General features: G+C 39.2%; 1 protein-coding gene across 4 annotated transcripts in view; it reads left to right on the plus strand.

The window, feature by feature from the left end:
* The first annotated feature begins 446 nt into the window (after positions 1–446).
* Positions 447–19,330, plus strand: part of Dic1 (Dicarboxylate carrier 1) — a 52,546-nt gene continuing 33,662 nt past the window's right edge. Inside the window, exons 1-3 of one of the 4 annotated variants that reach the window (XM_071681375.1) lie at positions 447–759; positions 11,245–11,399; positions 14,178–14,333. In XM_071681375.1, coding sequence (XP_071537476.1) covers positions 11,310–11,399; positions 14,178–14,333 — 246 coding nt within the window. In that variant the 5' untranslated portion in view covers positions 447–759; positions 11,245–11,309. The other 3 variants (XM_071681376.1, XM_071681377.1, XM_071681378.1) reach the window with 3 other exon arrangements.

Consider the following 19,330-nt stretch of genomic DNA (forward strand, 5'->3'; position numbering starts at 1 on the left):
TCGATCCTCATTCAAAGATGTGATAACGGATCCTGTCAGCCTAACCTTCCACAGAAACTAGCTTGCAGTACTTAGCACAATGGTGTTGTTGTCAAATGCATATTGTGGTTAAATATGAAAACTGTAGGTATCTTACGACATTTGACGTGCTAAAATAAAAATGGTAACGAACTACTAGTCCGAATTGATTCAGATCAGTTATTTTGGTTTTGATGAGTATATGGCTCACTTACATTTGGATCAAAGCTATGTCTGGGGCCCAGGAAAGTTTCTGTTTCTAGTGTCCATTATAGTATCTTAATTTCACATTTCAAGTGTGCATGTAAACTGTGTCTTATGTTACTGATTGTGAAATACCTTTACCTAAGAATGACTATTATTTCATGAAATAAATGGAAGGTGGTGTGGCGTATGTAGTGTGTTATGATTGGCTCAACCTGGAGGTGTGCAGTGCGTGGTCTGCTATCCACACCTCTGATTGGTCGCTTCTTGTATAGCTTTTTGCAGACCTGTTTTCCGTATTTTATCGTATTATATGATGTTTAAAACATTCTCTTTCAATGATTCAGTTGTCCTTACGTAGTTATATTTGTATTTCTACATTAAACAGTACGAAGACGTTTAATTGATCTGACCGTAGAAGTTAATTTTGTTCATATTTATACTGTAAAAATATTTCTTTAATATGACAGAGGCTTCGTAGGTGTTGGCAGGAGTCCAAGATGTGGAGCAGAGAGTTGCTATGAGACTGGATATCGTGTGAGTACACTAATTTATCTTAGCCTACCCACTTGGTCAGAGGTATCGTCTGCAGGGAATAATACCATCTTTCGTTGTTTTTCTGTCTGCTGTCCGCCTTACGGTAGTGCTATGTAATGTGTTAAGATGAGTAATGGGATGGAAACAGCTGTTATTTATTATTTTATATGGATAAAAGGCTTGTCTAGTACAACTACACTGTAACTGTGGAGGTCGCCACAAGAAAACATTTGGTGGGATGCTAAATTGTTATCATGTTCACTGATTTCGCTGCAGTTCTGTATTTCTGATGATATATATTATATTGCTCGACCCATCTTGATTAGGGCTAGGCGCTAACCTGTTGCAGTCAGATTTCTTGCAGAGCTATGCAGTTGCACTATTTTCAGTGTGACAATATGATTGTATTTTCTTAGGTAGTTAGTTTTATGTAGGCTTCTTCCCACAAAAAATGAAGACATAATACTCACGTTCTTCCAGTGGTCTTTTAAGGTTATTTTTCAAAAATTTTTGTACTCTGAGAATTAATTTTATTTTCCATTCTTATATAATTAATCAGTGTATGGCTACTCGGCAAGGGATGCTTCACTTATCAGAATTGGACATGTTTAGGGAGAATGATGTCTGGAACTTTTTCCTGCATTACTGATTAGACATGATAATCGGGAAAATTATATTCAGAACTTTTCTACTGTATTGATTTATTAATAATCAGTGATGTAGGCTGAATGGTTGTTTACATCCTCATGTACAGTGAATAGGATGTGGATTTTTTCTTGGATGATGTGCAGAGGTGAAGAAAATAAGTATTAAACCAATTTTACTTAATAAGATTCTTGGTTTGAAGGTTTGCAGTTGCTTGAAATCGAATTTATATAGTGTGCAATAATATTGTCAATATTTCTTGAAGTTCCCTGTATGCTAATTACATTAGATAGTAATATGTAAGACCTTTTGAATTCTCAGCCATGCATCATGAGCATTATTTTGCTTACATATATTTATAATTCTTAGCTTTTCATTTATTTTAGGTGAATGAGTGCATACTGGTACAGTCTCTTAGTTCTGTGATTTACATCCTCAGCCAATTTGTAGAACTGAATCATGATCTTTCTCACTAATGATTAATAGATTTTCATCTTTTATCCTGATTCATCAAGTGAAAGTAACATCTCCATTCACACTTCTACATGCACACAGAATTCGTTTTTTGCCCAAGATCAGAAATATTTTTTTTTTGTAGTATCTTTGATTGAAATAGCTCTTGTCTTGTCAAGTATTCTCTACATCTCTCCATCTTTGGCAGTCTCTTCTCCTTTCAGCCATGATATCTTAGATTAATGTGACATATCTGTTATACACTATGCATACTTCATGACTACACCATCTGAAAAGACTTCAATCCATGCAGCATATAACTTTTTTTGTACCGCATATCCTCACACCATTCCTTACTTTGTCTCTCAAGTTTAGCTCTTATGTGTAAGGTAATTGTCCACACCATTTTCTTTTCGGTATTCCCTTAGAAATGTGGTTTTGCCTTACAGTCATTAGGGTTAGGAAAGCAATTCCACCTTACAAGCAATCTTCATTGAGATTCTCCTCATTGACCAGAACTTACCAAGCATAAGTAAAAGGTGCTGCCTCAGACATCCTAAATGGTTGCTTTTGGTTGAGCATCTTATTGTGCCTCACTGACAAAGTCCACATGATTGATTATGTCATGTCGGACAACTGTGTAGTTCCCTAGAAGCTGAAGATGGTTGTCAGTGCTCAGCTGAAAGAAGGCATTCATTGCTGTGAAAGTGAAAGACTTAATTTCTCCAGTGTAGCAATTCCAGGCCCACCATGATAACTTCTTACCCTACCCAACGAAAATAGCCACAGTGTAGCAGCTGGTGAAACAGCAGAAAACAGGAAGTGCTTACGCTCTGTCCTTAAACATTGCTTTGAAGATTAAGTTTTCCCTTTTCAAAAAGCCACCCTTATGTTTTTAGCTGGATATATTGTGAGCAAATAGTGAATCTAAATGTCCTGATCAGGTTGACAAGGACACTGTTATCCACAGTGCAAACCAAGCCAGTCTTCAAAGTGTCTTGCAAATGTATCATCATTTTGGTGTATTCTTCCTTGGCATTAAATGTAAATGTTATCATGCAGTGATTTGATCTTGACAGTCGCTCTTTGACGAGCACCTTTTCAGATGGAGGGAAGTCCATTCTTTCTGTTCAATTGGAGTGGAATGCAAGTACCTTCTGCTTGTTAGTAGGGATGTTAAGAGTCTTGCTAGTTTCCAGGAACATTGTTCATATCAACCTCTTTCCTTCCTAATGTCTTTGCCACTTTTTTCATCTGATATATTAAAACTCTTTGTGGTCTACAATTGCATCAAGGTGTGGAGAGGAAACAGATCTCTATATTTGTTGAATGTTGGAATGTTGCTCATTTAAAAACTTGTACCAGAACACTGCCATACTGACTTTTGCCATCAAATGAACTTGGAGGCTGTACTTGAGCATTTTGTTCAAGACACAATTAAAGATTAGATTCCTTTCCCATCTTAAATTTCCCACGTCTGAAAATAAAAGTGGATACGATTTTTTTTAATGCCAGAATGTCACTTTCTCTGTGTTGCATCCCATGATACAGTTGTGAAAAGAGCACTACATCAGTCTTAGTTGTGAGATGTGCTGTACCATTTCTTGATTTGGGCAACAACTGGAACAATAGGGTAAATCAAGTAAGGAATGTGACCTCTTGGGGTCTGCAGAGGGTATTGTTACTGTATTCCACTCTGCTGATTCCTCAAGTTTTATATGGTTAGAAACTTGAACAAGCTAATGTCTGTGCCTTGGGATTAACCTTTGACTGTAGCACTGGAAGGGATGTAGACCAAGTTGTCCGTAGCACCTGTGGTAAAGAGCTTGTCTTGAAGTTGATATGGAAACAGTTATCAATGTCCTGACAGACAGCATTAGCCATCTAATTTTCAAGTTGTAGAAATCAGTCATAGTTACACTAAGACTCAGATCACATAACTTTGTAATTTATTATGTATGTGGACATTCAGTCTTATTATTAGGAATACTGATGGTTCATGGCCCGAGGAATGCTGATACTTGGCTGCAGAGTATGCCCAAGTTTTAGAGTTAAACATATCGGGTTAGGATACAATGAGGCATTGTTGTATATATGGCAAATTTTGGTCCTTCAGGTTGGCTTTATCCAGCAGCAAGATGTGAGTGTTTTTAGTGATGGATTATAACTTTCATTTGTACTCAGGAAGGAATGACCATGGAAATGTATTTAGCAAAAGGTAAGAAGTTGTATGCAGCTTTCATGTATCTGGAGAAAGCATATGACAGAGTCTAAAGTATCAGTTGACATGCATTTTTGAAAGATGTCAATTTTTGCCTAAAATGTGAAATCAAGTTTTGATTTGTAAAAGGTCTTATAATTATACTCCGTTTTTGTGGATCCTTCCATAGATTTATTGCTACCGGTACACAGAATATAAGGAAAAATTTGGTACATTCACTAAGCCTTTTTCCATATTGCAGAACATTTGGTCCTAAGTTAACTGAATATGCCCGAATAGTCAAATGGAAGGTCTTTATGCTAGACTGATTTTTTATGCATACAGGTTTTCAATACATTTTTAGATGTTTATTTTTGCAGTTATGTATTCTCTGGTCAGATAGTGGCAATGCATGGTTTCGTTTGGTGTGTGCAAGTGAAAAGTCAGATACTGGCACTATGTATGGTTTTGGCTGGTGCGAGCTATAAAACCTGGTAACACTGACATTCTCTTATTTTACACAGTCAGTTTAATCCTTTGCCTCCACCTCTGTTTATGCAGTCTCTTCCTGTGTAGTTTTCTTTCGTCAAACTATACTGTATTATTTTGTTTTATGTTTACTCTCAAACAGTATGACAGGTAGTAGACATGGCATTACAATATTACAATTTTAGTCATCATATTTAGTGTCCTGTCAGCTGCAATAGGAGTGTAAGAAAGTAATTTATTATTAGTAGTAGTATTAGTATTATTATTATCATTATTATTATTTATCATACTTGATCACCATTTCCCGTGTCAACCAGGAAACAGACAAAGAATGGCCCATCCACTCATTATTTATGAGTCTCCCTCGTTAGCGAGGTAGCGCAAGGAAACAGAAGAAAGAATGGCCCAACCTGCCCACATACACATGTATATACATACATGTCCACACACGCACACATACATACCAATACATCTCAACGTATATATATATATATATATATATATATATATATATATATATATATATATATATATATATATATATATACACAGACATATGCATATATACACATGTACATAATTCATACTGTCTGCCCTTATTCATTCCCGTCACCACCTCGCCACACATGAAATGAAAACCCCCTCCCCCCGCAGGTGCACGAGGTAGCTCGAGGAAAAGACAACAAAGGCCACATTCATTCACACTCAGTCTCTAGCTGTCATGTATAATGCACTGAAACCACAGCTCCCTTTCCACATCCAGGCCCCACAAAACTTCCCATGGTTTACCCCAGACGCTTGACATGCCCTGGTTCAATCCATTGACACCACGTCGACCCTGGTATACCACATCGTTCCAGTTCACTCTATTCCTTGCACGCCTTTCACCCTCCTGCATGTTCAGGCCCCGATCGCTCAAAATCTTTTTCACTCCATCTTTCCACCTCCAATTTGGTCTCCCACTTCTCCTCATTCCCTCCACTTCTAACACATATTACACATATTATCCTCATACATCTCATTTCCAGCACATCCACCCTCCTCCGCACAACTCTATCTCTAGCCCGTGCCTCGCAACCATATAACATAGTTGGAACCACTATTCCTTCAAACATACCCGTTTTTGCTTTCCAAGATAACGTTCTCGACTTCCACACATTTTTCAACTCTCGCCCCCTACCCCACCCTATGATTCACTTCCGCTTCCATGGTTCCATCCGCTGCCAAATCCACTCCCAGATATCTAAAACACTTCACTTCCTCCAGTTTTTCTCCATTCAAACTTACCTCCCAATTGACTTGTCCCTCAACCCTACTGTACCTAATAACCTTGCTCTTATTCACATTTACTCTCAGCTTTCCTCTGTTACACACTTTACCAACTCAGTCACCAGTTCCTGCAGTTTCTCACCTGAATCAGCCACCAGCGCTGTATCATCAGCAAACAACAACTGACTGGCTTCCCAAGCCCACTCGTCCACAACAGACTGCATACTTGCCCCTCTTTCCAAAACTCTTGCATTCACCTCCCTAACAACCCCATCCATAAACAAATTAAACAACCATGGAGACATCATGCACCCCTGCCGCAAACCAACATTCACTGAGAACCAATCACTTTCCTCTCTTCCTACATGTACACATGCCTTACATCCTCAATAAAAACTTTTCACTGCTTCTAACAACTTACCTCCCACTCCATATATTCTTAATACCTTCCACAGAGCATCTCTATCAACTCTATCATATGCCTTCTCCAGATCCATAAATGCTACATACAAATGCATTTGCTTTTCTAAGTATTTCTCGCATACATTTTTCAAAGCAAACTCCTGATCCACACATCCTCTACCGCTTCTGAAACCACACTGCTCTTCCCCAATCTGATGCTCTGTACATGCCTTCACCCTCTCAATCAATACCCTCCCATATAATTTACCAGGAATACTCAACAAACTTATACCTCTGTAATTTGAGCACTCACCCTTATCCCCTTTGCCTTTGTACAATGGCACGCATTCCGCCAATCCTCAGGCACCTCACCATGAGTCATACATACATTAAATAACCTTACCAACCAGTCAACAATACAGTCACCCCCTTTTTTAATAAATTCCACTGCAATCCCATCCAAACCCGCTGCCTTGCCAGCTTTCATCTTCCGCAAAGCTTTTATTACCTCTTCTCTGTTTACCAAATCATTTTCCCTAACCCTCTCACTTTGCACACCACCTCGACCAAAACACCCTATATCTGCCACTCTATCATCAAACACATTCAACAAAACTTCAAAATACTCACTCCATCTCCTTCTCACACCACCACTACTTGTTATCACCTCCCCACTTGTCCCCTTCACTGAAGTTCCCATTTGCTCCCTTGTCTTACGCACTTTATTTACCTCCTTCCAAAATATCTTTTTATTCCCCTTGAAATTTAATGATACTCTCTCACCCCAACTCTCATTTGCCCTCTTTTTCACCTCTTGCACCTTTCTCTTGACCTCCTGCCTCCTTCTTTTATACATCTCCCAGTCATTTGCATTATTTGCCTGCAAAAATTGTCCAAATACCTCTCTCTTCTCTTTCACTAATAATCTTACTTCTTCATCCCACCACTCACTACCCTTTCTAATCTGCCCACCTCCCATGCTTCTCATGCCACAAACATCTTTTGCGCAAGCTGTCACTGCTTCCCTAAATACATCCCATTCCTCCCCAATCCCCTTACGTCCTTTGTTCTCACTTTTTTCCACTCTGTACTCAGTCTCTCCTGGTACTTCCTCACACAAGTCTCCTTCCCAAGCTCACTTACTCTCACCACTCTCTTCACCCCAACATTCTCTCTTCTTTTCTGAAAACCTCTACAAATCTTCACCTTCGCCTCCAAAAGATAATGATCAGACATCCCTCCAATTTCACCTCTCAGCACATTAACATCCAAAAGTCTCTCTTTCGCACGCCTATCAATTAACATGTAATCCAGTAATGCTCTCTGACCATCTCTCCTACTTACATAGTATACTTATGTAAGTATAGACTTTTTTTTTTTTTTTTTTTTTTTTTTTTTTTTTTTTTTTTTTTTTTTTTGCCGCTGTCTCCCGCGTTTGCGAGGTAGCGCAAGGAAACAGACGAAAGAAATGGCCCAACCCACCCCCATACACATGTATATATATACGTCCACACACGCAAATATACATACCTACACAGCTTTCCATGGTTTACCCCAGACGCTTCACATGCCTTGATTCAATCCACTGACAGCACGTCAACCCCGGTATACCACATCGATCCAATTCACTCTATTCCTTGCCCTCCTTTCACCCTCCTGCATGTTCAGGCCCCGATCACACAAAATCTTTTTCACTCCATCTTTCCACCTCCAATTTGGTCTCCCTCTTCTCCTCGTTCCCTCCACCTCCGACACATATATCCTCTTGGTCAATCTTTCCTCACTCATTCTCTCCATGTGACCAAACCATTTCAAAACACCCTCTTCTGCTCTCTCAACTATGCTCTTTTAATTTCCACACATCTCTCTTACCCTTACGTTACTTACTCGATCAAACCACCTCACACCACACATTGTCCTCAAACATCTCATTTCAAGCACATCCATCCTTCTGCGCACAACTCTATCCATAGTCCACGCCTCGCAACCATACAACATTGTTGGAACCACTATTCCTTCAAACATACCCATTTTTGCTTTCCGAGATAATGTTCTCGACTTCCACACATTTTTCAAGGCTCCCAGAATTTTCGCACCCTCCCCCACCCTATGATCCACTTCTGCTTCCATGTTTCCATCCGCTGCCAGATCCACTCCCAGATATCTAAAACACTTCACTTCCTCCAGTTTTTCTCCAGTCAAACTCACCTCCCAATTGACTTGACCCTCAACCCTACTGTACCTAATAATCTTGCTCTTATTCACATTTACTCTTAACTTTCTTCTTTCACACACTTTACCAAACTCAGTCACCAGCTTCTGCAGTTTCTCACATGAATCAGCCACCAGCGCTGTATCATCAGCGAACAACAACTGACTCACTTCCCAAGCTCTCTCATCCCCAACAGACTTCATACTTGCCCCTCTTTCCAAAACTCTTGCATTCACCTCCCTAACAACCCCATCCATAAACAAATTAAACAACCATGGAGACATCACACACCCCTGCCGCAAACCTACATTCACTGAGAACCAATCACTTTCCTCTCTTCCTACACGTACACATGCCTTACATCCTCGATAAAAACTTTTCACTGCTTCTAACAACTTGCCTCCCACACCATATATTCTTAATACCTTCCACAGAGCATGTCTATCAACTCTATCATATGCCTTCTCCAGATCCATAAATGCTACATACAAATCCATTTGCTTTTCTAAGTATTTCTCACATATATTCTTCAAAGCAAACACCTGATCCACACATCCTCTACTACTTCTGAAACCACACTGCTCTTCCCCAATCTGATGCTCTGTACATGCCTTCACCCTCTCAATCAATACCCTCCCATATAATTTGCCAGGAATACTCAACAAACTTATACACTTATACAAACTTACACGCAAGAGTCTTGGAAAGAGGGGCAAGTATGAAGTCTGTTGGGGATGAGAGAGCTTGGGAAGTGAGTCAGTTGTTGTTCGCTGATGATACAGCGCTGGTGGCGGATTCATGTGAGAAACTGCAGAAGCTGGTGACTGAGTTTGGTAAAGTGTGTGGAAGAAGAAAGTTAAGAGTAAATGTGAATAAGAGCAAGGTTATTAGGTACAGTAGGGTTGAGGGTCAAGTCAATTGGGAGGTGAGTTTGTATGGTGAAAAACTGGAGGAAGTGAAGTGTTTTAGATATCTGGGAGTGGATCTGTCAGCGGATGGAACCATGGAAGCGGAAGTGGATCATAGGGTGGGGGAGGGGGCGAAAATTTTGGGAGCCTTGAAAAATGTGTGGAAGTCGAGAACATTATCCCGGAAAGCAAAAATGGGTATGTTTGAAGGAATAGTAGTTCCAACAATGTTGTATGGTTGCGAGGCGTGGGCTATGGATAGAGTTGTGCGCAGGAGGATAGATGTGCTGGAAATGAGATGTTTGAGGATAATGTGTGGTGTGAGGTGGTTTGATCGAGTAAGTAACGTAAGGGTAAGAGAGATGTGTGGAAATAAGAAGAGCGTGGTTGAGAGAGCAGAAGAGGGTGTTTTAAAATGGTTTGGGCACATGGAGAGAATGAGTGAGGAAAGATTGACCAAGAGGATATATGTGTCGGAGGTGGAGGGAACGAGGAGAAGAGGGAGACCAAATTGGAGGTGGAAAGATGGAGTGAAAAAGATTTTGTGTGATCGGGGCCTGAACATGCAGGAGGGTGAAAGGAGGGCAAGGAATAGAGTGAATTGGAGCGATGTGGTATACAGGGGTTGACGTGCTGTCAGTGGATTGAATCAGGGCATGTGAAGCGTCCGGGGTAAACCATGGAAAGCTGTGTAGGTATGTATATTTGTGTGTGTGGACGTGTGTATGTACATGTGTATGGGGGGGGTTGGGCCATTTCTTTCGTCTGTTTCCTTGCGCTACCTCGCAAACGCGGGAGACAGCGACAAAGTATAAAAGAAAAAAAAAAAAAAAAAAAAACATATATACATATGTACATGTTCATACTTGTATGTATGTATGTATATGTGCATGTATGTGCATTTATGTATATATATGTCTATACTACTTACAGAAGTATAGACATATATATACATAAATGCACATACATGCACATATACATACATACATACATACATACATACATACATACATACATACATACATACATACAAGTATGAACATGTACATATGTATATATGTATATTTATGTATATATGCGTGTATGGGTGTTTTTGTATATATATGTGTATATGAGTGGATGAGCCTTTCTTTGTCTGTTTCCTGGTGCTACCTCACTGATGCAGAAAACAGAGATTAATTATGATGAAAAAAAATATATATATACATATCATCATATATACATATACACACCTACACATACACATATATACATACACATGTACATATTCATACTCGCTTGCCTTAATCCATTCTGGGCACTACCCCGTCCCACAGGAAACAGCATCGCTTTCCCATGCTTCAGTGAGGTAGCACCAGGAAAACAGACAAAAAAGGCCACATTCATTCACTTTCAGTATCTAGCTTTCATGTATAATGCACTGAAACCACAGCTTCCTTTCCACATCCTTTTATGAGGTTTCTACAAGTTTGGGGCAACATGCCAGTCAGGAGTAGGAAAATGATGGTCTCCTTTGAAGTGAGAAGTTTCTAAGTGAGACTGTACTCCCTCTTGTTTATTGAGTTCTTACTCATGGTTTAGCCTCTTTCAGGCAGAGTTTTGTAACACCTAAGAATTTATTTACGGTATTAGAAAAATATTTAAGAACCTGAGAATGAAAGCAATAAACAGTTTTACATTTATGAATATTTTTCTTTTCTTTACATACTTTGATACCTCCACAAAGAAACCATAATGCCATGGATGTAAATATGTAATTTATCTATTGATATTTCATGGAAGCATTTTCCTCAAGACCATAGATTGTTTCCATAAAGTTCTAGTAGACTGACAGCATTGAAATGTATTGTTTCACCATTATGATGATAAAAATGCATAGAATCATTGATTAGTTTCTCACTTCACAGATCATTTCTGTCTCAACAAAGAATAGAATAGATTTTATCAGTGTTGGTGAGGAAGAGCTTGCAAAATGGGAGAGCAGCGGTTGGCAAAATGGTACTTTGGAGGCATGGCGTCCTGTGGAGCTGCTTGTTTTACTCATCCCCTTGATCTGTTAAAGGTCTGTTGTGATTGATGTCTTTCAGTATTATTTTTTAAGCACTAAAGGTTCATTTTTTTATGAACTCTAGAGGAATAATATTTTAATGAATATGATTATGTCTTTTGATCTTTTTGATTAATCCATTTGAATTTATTTTTAAATATTTCAGGCTGACAGTAATCATTAAGGACACAGTTCATTCAATTTGAAGATGAGTTTGCTACTGTATGGAACTGTTTACTTAGGTATAAGCAGGTCCTGAGAAAGTAAATTGTAATCTCCAGAAGATCATGGTAGTAGAGGTGCAGCATTCCTGATCATCAGACTGTGGAGGGAAGTAATTTGATAGAAACAAATGTTATTCATTTACACATAAATGCCTTTTAACTAAAAGGATAAGAGAGACGTGTGGTAATAAGAAGTGTGGTTGAGAGAGCAGAAGAGGGTGTGTCAAAGTGGTTTGGACATATGGAGAGAATGAGTGAGGAAAGGTTGACAGAGAGGATGTATGTGTCAAAAGTGGAAGGAGCAAGGAGAAGGATGGAGTGTAATTGATTTTAAAAGATATGGGCCTGAACATTTACATACACAGACATAAACTTATATACATGTGTACTTACTCATACTTGCTTGCCTTCATCCATTCCTGGTGTCACCCCGCCTCAGAGGAAACAGCATTGCTAACCTTTGCTTCAGTGAGTTAGCACCAAAAAAGCAAACAAAAAGAGCTACATTCGTTCACACTCAAGTCTCTAGCTGTCGTGTGTAATACATCGAAACCACAGCTCTCAATCCCCGGCTACACAGACTTTTCCATGGTTTACCCCAGACATTTCACATGCCCTGGTTCAGTCCATTGACAGCATGTGGACCCTGATGTACCACATCATTCCTTTTCACTATATTCCTTGCATGCCTTTCACCCTCCTGTATGTTTAAGCCCCAATCACTCAAAATCTTTTTCACTCCATCCTTACACCTCCAATTTGGTCTTCCACTTCTTGTTCCCTCCACATTTGACACATATATCCTCTTTGTCAACCTTTCCTCACTCATTCTCTCCATATGTTCAACCATTTCAACACTTCTGCTTTCTCAACCACTCTCGTTTTATTTCCACACATCTCTCTTACCTGCTATTACTTACTTAATCAAACCACCTCACTCCCCTTAATATCCTGAAACATTTCATTTCCAACACATTCGCCCTCCTCTGTACAACCCTATGTATAGCCCATGCCCGTGACCATATGATATTTTTGGAACTACTATTCCTTCAAAGATATCTATTTTTGCTCTCCAAGATAATGTTCTCTCCCACACATTCTTTACCGCTCCCAAACCCTTTGCCCCCTCCCCCACCCTATGCAAAAGATGCATGTGGCATGAGAAAGGTGAGAGGTGGGCAGATTAGAAAGGGTAATGAATTGTGGGATGAAGAAGTAAAGTTGTTAGTAAAGAGAAAAGAGAGGCATTTGGATGATACTTACAAGGAAGGAGTGAAAATGAATAGGAGATGTATAAAAGAATGAAGCAGGAGGCCAAGAGGAAGGTGCAAGGATTGAAAAAGAGTGCAAATGAGAGTATCATTATACTTCAGGGAGAATGAAAAGATGTTTTGGAAGGAGGTAATTAACATGTGAAAGACAAGAGAAAAAATGGGAACATCAGTGAAGGGGGAAAGCGATAACAGGTAGTGATGGAGGAGTGAGTATTTTTAAGGTTTGTTGAATATGCTTGATGATAGAGTGGCAGATGTAGTGTGTTTTGCTCGGGGTGATGTGTGAAGTGAGAGGGTTCGGGAGAATGGTTTGGTTAAGAGAGAAGAGGTATTGAAAGCTTTGTGGAAAATGAAATCCGGCAAGGTGGCCGGCTTGGATGACATTGCAGTTGAATTGTTGTTGATTAGTTGCTAAGGATATTCAGTGTATGTATGGATCATAGTGAAGTTCCTGAGGATTGGCAGAGTGCATGCATAATGCCATTGTACAAAGGCCAAGGGGATAAAGGTGAGTGTTCAAACTACAGAGGCATACGTTTGTTGAGTATTCCTGGGAAATTGTATGGAAGGGTATGGATTGAGAGGGTGAAGGCATGTACAGAGTGTCAGATTGGGGAAGAGCAGTGTGGTTTCAGAAGTGGTAAAGGATGTGTGGATCAGGTGTTTGCTTTGAAGTATGTGTGTGAGAAATACTTAAAACAACAGATGGATTTGTATGTAGCATTTATGGATCTGGAGGAGGCATATGATAGGGTTGATAGGGATGCTTTTTGGAAGGTCTTAAGAGTATGTGGTGTGGGAAGTAAGCTGCTAGAAGCAGTGAAAAGTTTTTATCAAGGATGCATAGCTTGTGTATAAGCAGGAAGAGAGGAGAGGAGAGTGATTGGTTTTCTTTGAAGGTCGATCTGTGGCAGGGGTGTGTGATGTCCCCATGGTTGTTTAATTTGTTTATAGATGTGGTGGTTTTAGAGAGAGGGGCGAGTATGCAGTCTGTTAGGGATGAGAGGGCCTTGGAAGTGAGTCATTTGCTGTTTGGTGATGATACATCACTGGTGGCTGAGTCATATGAGAAACTGCAGAAGTTGATGACTGAGTTTGGAAGAGTGTGGTTTAAAGGAGAAAGTCACAAGTAAATGTGAATAAGAGCAAGATTATATATATATGTATGTGAGTGGATGCGTCTTTCTTCGTCTGTTTTCTGGCACTACATCACTAAGTAAAATTAAAGAACATTGAATAACCTTTGTACTGAATGTGATGTGCTTGCTAATTATTTGCCACAATATTTTCAACAGGTCCATCTTCAGACGCAGCAAACCACTAAGTTGGGAGGTGGTCAGATGGCTGTCCACATTGTGAAGAATCAAGGATTTTTTGCTCTTTACAATGGTTTGTCTGCCTCCCTTCTGAGACAGCTCACATACTCGACAACACGCTTTGCTATTTATGAGGTGAAGATAAGAAATGTTTGATTATTTTCAGTTACATCTTGAAGTACTTATAAAAAAGATTTCTGTCTTTCAGTATGATTAATTTGTTTATGACTCATAAGTATTGGGTTGTTTTTTTTTAAGAGTAACTTCTGAAAATAAGAAATGTATCTCATTAACTGCTGCCTCTGGTGGACTGAAAGTGTAAGTGGAAAGAAATGTTTACTTGTAGAGCTTTAGAATTTTGCAGATATTCATGAAAAGCTTTAGTGGTGAATGATATGCACCTGTGTTTTGTAGTTAATATCCTGCAAGTGGTTGCATCATTTAAAAAGTCTTCACGATGCAAGAGGTCCATAAAGTAGCATAAGTTATGCATTATGAACTGTATTGCATTAATTCTCAAAAGATTTTTGGGTTAACTAGAATTTAGTAAGGTTTGTTAAGGAAAAGTGTTCTTTGTAATCAATAGAACACAACAGGAACATACTTATGAGTTGTGTTAGGGATACACAGCATGAACCCCATCAAATGGGAAAAGGAGCTGCCTAATAGAATGGCTAACATCTCAGACAAGCAGATACTGGCTTCAGACCAGTCATGGAGAATAAACTTGAGACTCCAAATCAGACAGTTATTGCCTTGGCTAGACTGTGGTAAGTGTTTTCCACCTACCAGATGGTTGTTGACTTTTTCTATGGTGAAATGCTTGCTGGCTCATCAATTCAATCTATGTATTCTCCAGGTTCATTTGTGCATTTATGAAGCATACAGATTAAACTGTCTAGTGTAGGAAGTGCTTGTTAGCTTTCTGATTTTATAGATTGAAGGAGGGGGATGTGCACAAGCTTTATCCTGATCAAAGAGGCTGATTTGTCATGCACTGATTGATTTAATTTTAAGGTTAAACTTCAAAGCATGCAAATTGGAAGCCTGCTTCAGCTGTGATCATTTAAGTGAACTCATAAAGTTTATGAGTTTCACATGCATCACAGACTCACAGGCTTTTCAAGTCTTAATCTTTGTCACAAGTTTTACAAAATGTGTTTGTGCTGAGGCAATGCAAGCTTTAAATATACACTACTTGTTAAGCTTGATCTCCGGCTTGAATTAGTATTTAACATTTCATATCGATGGTGATGGTGATGAAGAAAATATCTCAAATTCATGTTCATATGGATCAGCTTGTTAGAGGTCAATAGAATTTGTAATTGGTATTAACATGACAGGTTAATTCCATTGACTCCCTTATATGCACAAAAATGATAAAACAAGAAGGGTTGAAATGCAATTTTGGTTTTCTTCCCTATGGTGAATTCCTTATGGTGTTGGCCATCTTTAAGTATTAAAGCAGTGTGAACCAGAAGTTCATCATGCATAGGCCAATGGCTTTGGTAAAGTCTTGGAAGTTGATCCCTTTGAAGAGTGAACAAAACACAAACTAATGTTTTCAGTGTACACTATGTCTGCTTCATGAAATCGATAGTTGTCAAATTAGTACAGTTTGTTATATATCAGTTTGGGTATTTCCAAATAAGCCTGTAGAAAAAAAATGGCATGCTTAAAATTGAGGGTTATTATGGTATTTATTGCTGTATTTGTTTTTAAAATGAGCTTATGAAATATTGGTACCAGACTGAAACATGTTTGTATGAATACATACCATTTGCCTGTTCACTTGTATGAATTTTTATGAGAAGTTAGATTGTCAGATTAGATAACAACTAGAAACAGAAATTATAGCAGGGAAGAAAATACTTCAAGAGTGTATGTGTGCTATTTGGATAAGCCATACCAAGGACATTGGATTTTTCCTAGTGTATTTTACCTTCAAAAGGAGATTTTTTTTCAGAGCCTTAATATGTACGTTTCTCATGAAAAGTCTCATGTTTCTGCTCTGATTGGAAGTATTAACAAGGATAAATTTTGATAACCAATGTAACTATAATTTTTGCTAATTGGGTAGCTGAAAGCACAATTTAGAATGGGTTAGTTATCTACAGCACAGTACTGTTTTACACAGTTTATTCACATGGTAATCTCTTTCTGTGACGTTGTTAATGTTAACATCAGTACTGTATGTTTTATCAGATGTAACAAGATATTACACTGGAGATCATTTCTCCATTCCAAGTGAATGAATCACGTACCATAGTAATTAAAAGCAATCACTTGATGCTTTAACTTTATTCACACTTATATGCTACAATTTGTGTATAAAAGGTGATTCAGGTTGTCATACTTATCTTTTTATACTGTTGCATAATGACTGTGTACCCAAAAGGATAAGTTTTCTGTCTATCCCTATCTCTGACACCTGTTCCCACCTGGAACTCCCTTTTGGGGATGGTCACACCAATAGAGTCTCCATAACTAATGAACACCTGTGCCACTTCTTAGCCTTTAGTGCCTCACCCTTAACAAGCCACTGGCAGAGGGCAACTCCAACACATTGTTTGCTGAGGCTCCAATTTAATGATCCTACTGACTACTTCTACCTAATGCTCCAGCCTGATGTTGCTGCCTACTACTTCTACCTAATGTTTGTACCTAATGCTCCTGCCTGAATGTTCCTACCCACTACTTCTACATATTTCTCCTACCATTTGCCAAAAGGCAGGGCTAACACATAGCATGCACCACAGGAAAGATCTAAAGGTAAAAAGAATGAGCTGTGTGAGTTAGTGTTGTCAAGTGTTATGTATGACAAGGAGAGATTGTATGTTTGCGGATAGAAAGAAAAGACAGCTACCTGGGTTAGAGGAGTGCTGGCTTGCCATGCAGTTGTCACTCACCCTCCCAATACCGTGGTGGATAATACTGGTAATTGGAATTTTGAAAAACATGGTGAAATAATTCAAGATCAGAAGGTCATGTGATGTCAAAATAAAGAAAAAGGAGATGTTAGGGGGAATCAGTCTCGTGACAGGGGATTTCACATGTATGCAATAGTATTTTGGATGAAATATTTTTCTCAAGGGCTCTTTGATAGGTCTGACCTGATAAGAGTATTTTTTTTTTCTTTTGAGAGAGAGAGAGAGAGGTTAACTCGCATTCAAATGGATTTCACCCACTCCGACTTTGATCATACTCATTGCCCAGTCCATGAAATCATTAATTAATTTTGATACCATTGCACAGTCTTGATGCACTTTTAAATCGATTTCATGTCACTCATACATACCACCAGTACACAACCTTAATGCACTTCCAAAGTGATTTTGTATTGGTTACTTATACCACCATTACTCACACATGCGCTACATCCATTGCAAAAGCCCTCTGCAGCAATCATATGTATTCCATGCACATTGATATATATATATATCACCAGAACTTCTTCAAGGGCATTGTTATTAATATTATTGTATGCCATTTCTTAATCCATACAAGTTTCATACACTTTCCTGTTTTTTTTTTCTTTAGTAGGGTTATGAGAAAAGAGGTAGTGAAAGCTTTGCAGATGAAATCTGACAAGGTGGCAGATTTGGATGGTATGGAATGGATCAGGGTGAAGTGCCTGAGGATTGGCAGAATGTATGCATAGTACCATTGTACAAAGGCAAAGGGGACATAAATGAGTTTTTGAACTGCAGAAGCATAAGTTTGTTGAGTATTCCTGGGAAATTGTTTGGGAGGGTATTAATTGAGAGGGTTAAAGCATGTACAGAGTGTCAGATTTGGAAGAAGCAGTGTGGTTTCAGAAGCGGTAGAGGATGTGTGGATCAGGCATTTGCCATAAAAAATCTTTGTGAGAAATACTTTGGAAAACGGATTTGTATGTAGCATTTATGGATCTGGAGAAGGCATATGAAACGATTGATAGAGATGCTTTGTGGAAGGTGATAAGAGTGTATGATGTGGGAGGTAAGCTGCTGGAAGCAGTGAAAACTTTTTATCAAGGATGTAAGGCATGTGTACGAGTAGGAAGAGAGGAGAATGATTGGTTCCTAGTGAAGGTCGGTCTGCGACAGGAAGGTGTGTGATGTCCCCATGGTTGTTTGATTTGTTCATGGATGGGGTGGCTAGGAAGGTAAGTGCTAGAGTCTTGGAGAGAGGGGTGAGTATGCAGTCTGTTGGGGATGAAAGGGCCTGGGAAGTGAGTCAGTTGTTGTTCGCCATTGATACAGCTCTAATGGCTGATTCGAGTGAGAGGCTGCAGAGGTTGGTGACTGAGTTTGGAAAAGTGTGTTAAAGGAGGAAGTTGAGAGTAAATGTGAAGAAGAGCAAGGTTATTTGGTTTAGTAGGGTTGAGGGACAAGTTAATTGGGATGTAAGTTTGAATGGAGAACAATTGGAGGAAATGAAGTGTTTTAGCTGTTTGGGAGTGGGCTTAGCAGCAAATGGAACCATGGAAGTGGAAGTAAGTCACAGGGTGGAAGAGGGGGTGAAGGTTCTGGGAGAGATGAAGAATGTGGAAGGAAAGAATGTTATCTTGGGGAGCAAAAATGGGTATGTTCGAAGGAATAGTAGTTCCACCAATTTTATATGGTTGTGAGGTATGGGCTAAAGATATGGTTGTACCAAGGAGGGTGGATGTGTTGGAAACGAAATGTTTGAGGATAATATGTGGTGTGAAGTGGTTTGATTAAGTAATGAAAGGTAAGAGAGATGTGTGGAAATAAAAGGAGTGTGGTTGAGAGGGCAGAAGAGGATGTGTTGAAGTGGTTTGGACATATGGAGAGAATGAGTGAGGAAAGGTTGACAAAGAGAATATATGTGTCAGAAATGGAGGAGCAAGGAGAAGCGGGAGACCAAAGTGGAGATGGAAGAATGGAGTGAAAAAGATTTTGAGCAATCAGAGTATGAATGTGCAGGAGGGTGAGAGGGTTGCAAGGAATAGAGTGAAATGGAATGATGTGGTATACAGGGTTGACGTGCTGTCAGTTGACTGAAGCAGGGCATAAGAAATGTCTGGGGTAAACCATGGAAAGGTCTGTGGGGCCTGGATGTGGATAGGGAGCTGTGGTTTCAGTGCATTACACATGACAGTGAGAAAATGAGCATGAGTGGATGTG

The sequence above is a fragment of the Panulirus ornatus genome, chromosome 32 (genome assembly GCF_036320965.1).
Source record: "Panulirus ornatus isolate Po-2019 chromosome 32, ASM3632096v1, whole genome shotgun sequence".
NCBI lineage: Eukaryota > Metazoa > Arthropoda > Malacostraca > Decapoda > Palinuridae > Panulirus > Panulirus ornatus.